Source organism: Giraffa tippelskirchi, chromosome 6, assembly GCF_054371585.1.
Source record: "Giraffa tippelskirchi isolate mGirTip1 chromosome 6, T2T-mGirTip1v1.2.pri, whole genome shotgun sequence".
Taxonomy (NCBI): Eukaryota; Metazoa; Chordata; class Mammalia; order Artiodactyla; family Giraffidae; genus Giraffa; species Giraffa tippelskirchi.
In genome coordinates, this window is record NC_137280.1 from 114,382,817 (window position 1) to 114,390,991 (window position 8,175).

The 8,175-nt window shown below is 52.1% G+C and overlaps 1 protein-coding gene across 9 annotated transcripts; it reads left to right on the plus strand.

Annotated features, from left to right (window-relative positions):
- Window positions 1-1,357: 1,357 nt before the first annotated feature.
- HNRNPAB (heterogeneous nuclear ribonucleoprotein A/B) lies at window positions 1,358-8,088 on the plus strand. Of its 9 annotated transcripts, none has more exons than XM_081502075.1 (8): window positions 1,358-1,823; window positions 2,173-2,407; window positions 3,124-3,292; window positions 3,981-4,139; window positions 4,312-4,443; window positions 6,303-6,420; window positions 7,069-7,209; window positions 7,477-8,088. In XM_081502075.1, the coding sequence occupies exons 1-8, from the start codon at window positions 1,820-1,822 to the stop codon at window positions 7,545-7,547; spliced, it is 1,029 nt and encodes a 342-aa protein (XP_081358201.1). In that variant the 5' UTR covers window positions 1,358-1,819; the 3' UTR covers window positions 7,548-8,088. The 9 variants fall into 9 exon arrangements, with proteins under 9 accessions (XP_081358201.1, XP_081358203.1, XP_081358206.1 ...); XM_081502077.1 differs by having other exon boundaries at window positions 2,173-2,403; XM_081502073.1 differs by lacking the exon at window positions 1,358-1,823 and adding an exon at window positions 1,891-2,096.
- Window positions 8,089-8,175: the final 87 nt, after the last annotated feature.

Below are 8,175 nucleotides of genomic sequence, written 5' to 3' on the forward strand. Positions count from 1 at the left end.
CTAGAGAAGGAACTGGCAACACATTCCAATATTCTTGCCTGGAAAATCCCATGGAGAGAGGAGCCTGGTGGGCTACAGTCCATGGGTCTGCAAAGAGTTGGACACAACTGAGTGACTAACACACACATGCCCTCAGTGGTTACGTCCTGCAGCTAAACTTGACCTTGATTACCTGAATTTTCTTTGTTGATGGGTCAGTTGTGCCCATCATTGCCTGTGACCAAAAACCCTGATTCTTATTTCTGTAGGTGAGCAAAGACTGGGGTGGAGAGTTAGGGACTTCCCTGTAAGCCTTACCACCAAGGTTTTATGGAGTGACCAAAGTTTTATGGAGTGACCAAGGTTTTATAGAGATATGTGAATCTAGCCTGAAAGTGACATGGTCATGTGAGCCTTGGGATGAACCAGTGGCATTTGCTTGGGGGTGGGTGTCCCAGCTCTAGGTGGTTGATACCTTGGGGGAGATGCAGCATTGTGTGGCTAAACCTTAAGATTTTTTGAAATTTATTTTTTTCCAGATGTGAAATTGTGACATTTTACATTCTCATGGCAACTTCATTGGGCTTCCCCGGTGACTCAGATGGTAAAGAATCTGCTAGCAATGCAGGAGACCTGGGTTCGATCCCTGGGTTGGAAAGATCCCCTGTAGAAGGGAATGGCTATCCACTCCAGTATTCTTGCCTGGAGAATCCCATGGACAGAGGAGACTGTAGCGACTATAGTCAGGCTCTTTGGGACCATTGGGTTGCCAGACATGACTGAGCAGGTTGGCTTAGGAAGTGAGCCTCAGACCAGGGCTCTGGGCTTGTTTTCTCATTTATAAACTGGTTGTCAACTTCCATAGGGTTGTTAAGAGACCAGATGAGAAAACAGAATGCCCAGCCCACCACACTGGGCCTGGCCACAGGATTCCAGTGGGAGATGTCAGCTACTTGTGTTCTGCTGTTATTTGGCAATCCCCAAGCTTCAGAAGTTTTAATCCTTCTTCATTTGGTATTTCTCACTCATATGGTTAAAAGGAATCATGACTATACAGGCCTTTCAAGCTTGGTGGTCAAGAAGATAAATAAGTATTAAGGGGTTTTGTATATTAGAAAAAGAGAACTATTCTTCCCTTCCCCAAAACTGCATGATTTCAAGGAAATGGTGTATTCTTAAAAAACAGATTTCGGCAAAAATAAACGAATTGAAGATATTAAGTAATCAAAAGTAAAAATGTGATGCTAATCGTCAAGGTGGTGCCAAGCGACCTAAGAATGGGGTACACCGCAGTCCCACCGTTTCTCCCGCGTGGAGCACCATTGGCCAGCCGGCGAACTCCGCCCCCTCCTCGCTTCTCGCGTCGCGGGGAGGCGGCAGAAGGGGCTGGAGCGAGTGGCTTTGACGGCACCAAGGTCAAGGGGGACGGCGGGTTCCGTCCCAATTTCCTGGGGCTTGGAGGACACTAGCGCCCAATCTCCGAAGGTCGGGTTCTGCACTTCCAGCCGGGCGACCTTGATTTCCGAGACTTCCTGGAGTCCAGTTTCCTCTTTCGGGAAATGGAGTGGCCAGGGCTGCCAGTGCTGGTTTAGGGCGCACGGAGACCAGGGTCTACGGCCTCAGAAGGCGAAGGGTCAGTCTTGCACCTCTCCAGTGCTGGGCTCAGACCGCCGGCCGCTCGGGACAGAACCGTCAAGCCACCAGACCCGGCAACCCTCCGCAAGGCCCCGGCTCGCGCGGATTCTAAAATGAGGACAAAGCCCGCCCGGATCGACCGTGCGCGCGCCGCTGTGGCCAATGGGAAGCCGGCACGGGGCTGAGTGACAGACCGGCAAAGCCAATGAGTATGCACCTTGTTGCGTGGTGGCCTCTGCTCCGGCATTATAAAGAGCGCCACGAGTCGGCATTGTCAGGCGGCGGCACCGCGCGGCCGGGGCGGGCTGTGGAGTCGGTGGGGTTGTGTAGCTGCGGAGGCGGAATAGGAGAGCTCGAGGTCGCAGCGGCTCCGTCGGTAGACGGGGGAAAGGCCCGGCAGCGCGAGCGTGAGCGCGGCCGAGCCCGCGGTGCCTTCTCGGCGGGTGGGGACGAGCGGGCCCCGCGGCGTCATCGGCGGCGAGGTGAGCGGCCGGGCCCGCGGGCGGGAGTCTGGGCGGGAGTGGCGCCGGCCTGACGCGCCGTGGCTGCTCGTTGCAGGAGCCGCGCGCCTCGGCCTAGCATGTCGGAAGCGGGTGAAGAGCAGCCCATGGAGACGACGGGAGCCACCGAGAACGGACATGAGGCTGCCCCTGAAGGCGAGTCGCCGGCCGGGACCGGTACCGGCGTTGCGGCGGGCGCTGGAGGCGGGAGCGCGGCGCCCCAGGCCGGCAACCAGAACGGCGCCGAGGGCGACCAGATCAACGCCAGCAAGAATGAGGAGGACGCGGGGTAAGTGCTGCTGCGGGCCGACGGGGGCGCCGCCTTTGTTCCGGGGCCGCCTTTTGTTGGCGCCACGCGGCGGGGGGAGGGGCGGGCGGCCGGGGCCTGCTCGCGGCCCGCAGACCGGCAACTCCGCGCCGCCCGCTTACGGCGCGCGCTGGAGTTTGCAAGAGTTTGTTGGGTCGACTTTGGCGCCGCCCCAGGGCCGCTGGCGCGGGGACCTGCGGCAGGCGGCCCGGAAGGGGAGTGCGCTCGGAGCCGGGGCCTGGCGGGTCGCGGGCTGCGTGGGCGGAGTTGGCGCGCACCCGGGCCTCCCTCCTCTGGCTCCTGCCGAGGGCGGAGTCCCGGTCTGAACTCTGACTCGGCCCCGGAAGCCTCGAGTTCCTTGAAGTGATCGGAGGTGGCAGGGACCGGAGTGTCTTGATACATAGTTGGTAGACAGATTAGATTCCTTCCGGTTGTGAGACCTCAGGTCCTAGCTCTCCGGCCAGGTTGTGCTTGCTTTCCTCAACCAGCTTAGGGTACGGAGTCACCTGAGGCTTTATTAGGGTCAAGGTTGAGTTTGGAAGGGTAGGGGAGACTCGTTAACATCTTCCAGAGGTGGAGCCCTGTTCCGAATGGTGGCTTTATTTCTAATCCTTTCAGTGAGAGCTTTGACAGGGCCTATCCTTCCAAAATCATAGCTTGGTTATAAGGCTTGTTGCCATGTGTCTCACCCCACTATTTCAGAAAAATGTTCGTTGGTGGCCTGAGCTGGGATACCAGCAAAAAGGATCTAAAAGATTATTTTACCAAGTTTGGAGAGGTCGTTGACTGTACAATAAAAATGGATCCAAACACTGGCCGGTCAAGAGGGTTTGGATTTATCCTCTTCAAAGATGCAGCCAGTGTGGAGAAGGTAAGCCGGGTAGTTCATAATCAGAAGTCTCAGTGTATTCTAAGATATCATTCTCAGACCATGATTGGCTTATGTGTTTTGCACAGTTGAGTGCCTTGGGAAGAGCAGAGAGGTTGAGAGTTTATCCTATCCTTTTCGAAGGGATTAAAAGTAGAGATTAAATGGTGGAGTGAGTATGGGCTGGGGTGATCTAGGAAGGTTTATTGTGGACCATTTATTATCCTGTGCCTATTCTGGACCTTGCTAAAGCAAACATTTCATTGAGAAGATTAGAAGAGAGCCCACAGTTGCTAAGAGTTAGGCATTACTTTAACCTCATTTTGCAAAAAACAGAAGGTTAAGTAGGAAAGATCACATGGATTGTGAGGATTCCATCCCTAGCAGCCTAATTCTAGCCTGTGTTTTAAGTTTCTGCTGCTTTACCGCCTTAAATTGTGACTGGCTGGGAAGAAGAGGGGTGCGGGGCATGGTCAACAGACTTGGGTGTGGGTTCAGGATAGATTTATAAGTGTTTAGGTAAACCAGGTGAAGTCTGGAGATTGGGTTGGGAAGTCAGGTTGAGGGTAGAGTGTGGAGGGGATGAAGCAATTTTGTGTGCCTGTGTTGGAGTCTTATGGCTGAGAGAAAGAAGATCCTTGTCTCAGGTCATGCTGCTGAGTTAGAACCCAACTCCCCTCTGTTGGAACAGGTTCTAGACCAGAAGGAGCATAGGCTGGATGGCCGTGTCATTGACCCCAAAAAAGCCATGGCTATGAAGAAAGACCCAGTAAAGAAAATTTTTGTAGGGGGTCTGAATCCTGAAGCCACTGAGGAGAAGATAAGGGAGTACTTCGGCGAGTTTGGGGAGGTGAGTGTGTGGCCCCCACAATGGTCTGCCAGCTACAGTGATTGTTGCCTTCTTACTGGTCCTTGACACCTCAGCTGACTGGAACTTTTTTCACCGTGGTGTTTGTGGGCCTTTTCCTATGAGTTCCATATAGGTTCTGAGGTAGAGTCTTGAGCTTTGCCTGTGTTTGCAGATTGAAGCCATTGAGCTTCCAATGGATCCAAAGTCGAACAAAAGACGAGGCTTTGTTTTCATCACCTTTAAAGAAGAAGAACCTGTGAAGAAAGTTCTGGAGAAAAAGTTCCACACCATCAGTGGAAGTAAGGTAAGGTGTCCCCAGCTGTGTGTGCACTTAGCTTTCTGCTGGAACTGGCATTTGTAGGTTGAACTACCTCCAAGAGTTCTCCAGGGTGAACCTTACTGTTTTGTGGTGTCTTGCTGTCCTGATGGGGACAGATGGTCCTGTCCTTCAGAGCACCTAGGCTGGTAGGACAGGATGTGAGGGAGGCAGGAGAATACTGGAGGATGGGAGGCTTCTATGGGATAGGTAGTGTGCTGAGTAGTCTCTTCAATTCCTGACATAAAGCTAGAGGTCAAGGTGTTCTGGATGTAGAATGCAGTGTGTATAAGTCCTGCAGTTAAGGTCTCAGAAGATTCATAGTGATTTCTGTGGTGAAGTCTCTCCTGCTATGGACATTGTTGCAGAGCTTTTCTCTTATCTGTTTCCAGCCATAACCAAATCTCTTCATTTCTGTCCCTTTTGGTCGCTGGCTAAATTAACCCCTAGTCCAAAGATCCTTTCCAAAGAGCTCCCAGGGTGCTGGCCACCTTAAATCCAAGGCCAGTTTTGACTTCAAAGGAGCAGAGTCCTTTGCAGTGTGGGGCAACTCTTTCTCCTGAACTCTGGACAAGAGAAAGGGTAGGTAGGTCATGCTCTAAGTGTTCTGGTGGCTGAGGCAGTTGGGAGTTGAGGGTGTGGCCCACTGGCAGGGTGTGGTAGGCTCTGCCTGAGCAGGAGTGGCAGACAGATAAGGTGGGACAGGTAGGGTGGGGCTCCTGGAAGTCTCAGTCCTGGCTGGGAATTTGGAAGGACTGGATTTGGGATTGGGCCCTTAAATTTTACGTAAGAGAGAAGAGGATCATAGGGGGCTGTTGGGTGAGAGCCATTGTTATCCTAGTGGACACTGACATGGAAAGAGGCCTTTTTCTCTGTGCCATGATGTGAAACAGGCATGAAGTGCCCGTTTTACGGTGCTATTAGTCAAACTGCTGTTGGTTGGTTGTATTTAAATGTAATTTAGGTGGTTGTATTCAGCAGTTTTAACCAAGTAGGATAGAAAACATGAGATTGCATCACTTGGTGGGGGTAATCTGCCAATTTTTGACTATGCTTGGATGAGGATGTCTTATAGAATGGTTTTTTAATTGGTCTTAATGGGAGACCAATGTTGGTGAAGTTGATTTTAAAAATACACTTAAAAGCAGGAGCACAGGAAAGTCCATGGCGTTTCCACCCACAGTAGGCAGAGTTCTGAGCAAAAAGGAAATGGACTCTTAATGCCCTAGTGGGAGAAGATATACCTGGCCCATCCCAATAGTAGATCAGTGTTTGGAGGAGGAAGGAGCAGCGGGATGGCCTTAAGGAATGCTGTCCTGAGCCCCAATGGCTTTTTTCCTCCTAAGATGGAGGTCAGGGTTGCCACTTCAATAGTGTCTTTGAGTGGAATGTTTTATTTCTTCTTGGGGGTGGGGGTGGGGGTGGGGGTGGGTGCGGGGGGGAAGGAATCTGCTTTCTCTAAGATCCCTTACCTGGGAAGCCTTCTCTGACTTCCTTGCCCAAGCTGGTGTCTTGCTACACTGGACTGGCACTGGCCCAGCTGTCCCTCTCCTCCCACTGGTTAAGGTATAGAGTGGCCAAGGGTGACCATCAGCAGACCTGTGGGTGTGTCCCACTGTTTTGCAAGCAGTCTGGGAAAAGGTTTGAGCAAAAAAGGCCAGTGAGAGTCTTGGTCGGAGTTTTAGTTGAAGTTCTGAGCTCGTCCAAGTATGGTTTCCTACTCCAGCATGTCTTGAGCAGATAAGACAAGATCTACCACCTTAATGTTTGTTATTGAAGGCCTTGGTGTACACTCCCTGCTTAGGGCTTGTCCCATTGGCATGACCCACTGTTCTCTTGACTTTCAGTGTGAAATCAAGGTGGCTCAGCCCAAAGAGGTTTATCAACAGCAGCAGTATGGCTCTGGGGGTCGTGGGAATCGCAATCGAGGGAACCGAGGTAGTGGTGGCGGCGGCGGAAGTGGAGGTGAGTAGAACCCAGATGAATACGGGTCCTGCTTCCTTGCCTGCATGGAGCTTCTATGTTTGTCTTGGGGGGTCTCTGGTGCTTGTTGCAGTAGGGTGGGTGCGATCAGGAATGGCTCCTGAATCGATGCTATGCTGCTGCTTGGATTGGAAGAGCCCATCTTTCTCTCGTGGCCTGGGACCCCAGGGCAGAGGGGGCCTCTGCATCACACTCCAAGTTTTGAGGGGGCAAGGTGGGAGTGTGCTTGCCTCTGTGGCTGTCCTGAGTCTTGGTACACCCGTGGTGGGTGGGCTGAAGGATAGGGCAGTGCTGTGCCAGGCGCTTATCCTCCATCCATCCCAGGCCCCTCTGACTCCAAAGCCTGAACTCCATCCTTTTTAAGGCCAAGCTGCCAGGGAGGATGGGGGTGATCAGTGGGTGATTTGAATGAAAGTGAGCTGCCTTGGTTGCCACAGTGAAGTTAGTTTTCTAGCCTGGCCTCCTTATCTTTAGCTTGGGTCTCTCAGGCCCTCTACACCAGGACAGCAGCCCCTTGGCTCTTCTGAGTTGCCATAGTTACCTCGCCACCCAAAGGGCAGGATTTCCTCCATCCTAGCTCCTGCGTGTGCTAAATGGTCCATGGGCCCCTGTGCCCTGCTCCCCCCACAGGTCAGAGTCAGAGTTGGAATCAGGGCTACGGCAGCTACTGGAACCAGGGCTACGGCTACCAGCAGGGCTACGGGCCCGGCTATGGCGGCTACGACTACTCGCCCTATGGCTATTACGGCTACGGCCCCGGCTACGACTACAGTAAGTAGGAGAGAGGGAGGCCCCCATCCACTCACCCACCCTGGGAGGCAGGAAAGACAGTGCAGGGGCCATTGGCAGCAGGGGCTTTGGAGTCGGACAGGCTGGGCTTTTGCCTGAGTGGATTTTGAACTTTTGGGTTTCAGGAAGGTGGGGTGACTTCCTACCAACAGAGTTGTTGGTTCTGGTGAGGATGCATATCAAGCGCCTGGCACAGGGGTAAATTGTTCAGCGAGTTGTAGCTACTTTCACTGTTGTTCTTGTCCCTAGGTCAGGGTAGTACAAATTACGGGAAGAGCCAGCGACGCGGTGGCCATCAGAATAACTACAAGCCATACTGAGGCTTCAGCAGGAGTGCCTGACTGACCACACACGCTTTGTTTGGATATTGAATGAACACAATTATGTACCAAAATTTAACTTGGCAAACTTTCTATGGCCTGTCCCATGTGCATCTTATTTAAAATTTCCCCCCTGGAAATCACTCTCCTGTTTAATATTTCCAGAGCTCTAGTTATTTAGGCAGCGTGTGGTTTCTCAAGAGGCCAGAGCGGCATTATGAGCTGATTTTTATTACCGGGTTACCCAGAACCAGATTGGAGGGTCTGCTTCCTGCTGCCGCTTTGCAGCCTGGACCTGTGGACCCTGGTTGTAAAGAGTAAATTGTACCTTAGAAAACCAGTGTCACCTTTTTTTCACCTTTTAGTTTTATATTATTTGTGTCATACATTTCCTATAATGGAAGTGTTAATTTTACTGTACTTTTTGGTACCTTTCGGGAATCTAATGTATTGTAAGGTATTTTACACGTGTCCTGATTTTGCCACAACCTGGATATTGAAGCTATCCAAGCTTTTGAAATAAAAATTTAAAAACCCCCAAGCCTGGGTGAGTGTGGGGTACACTGTGAAGGGGGGGCAGGTGCTCCAGAGTTCCAGTATCCTCCACAACCTCGTAAGGCATCCTGTC

Bases quoted from the DNA above. Each gene is read 5' to 3' on its own strand.
- HNRNPAB (XM_081502075.1), top strand. The intron at 3,293-3,980 runs GTAAGCCGGGTA...CTGTTGGAACAG, and splicing joins ATGCAGCCAGTGTGGAGAAG to GTTCTAGACCAGAAGGAGCA. The intron at 6,421-7,068 runs GTGAGTAGAACC...CTCCCCCCACAG, and splicing joins TGGCGGCGGCGGAAGTGGAG to GTCAGAGTCAGAGTTGGAAT.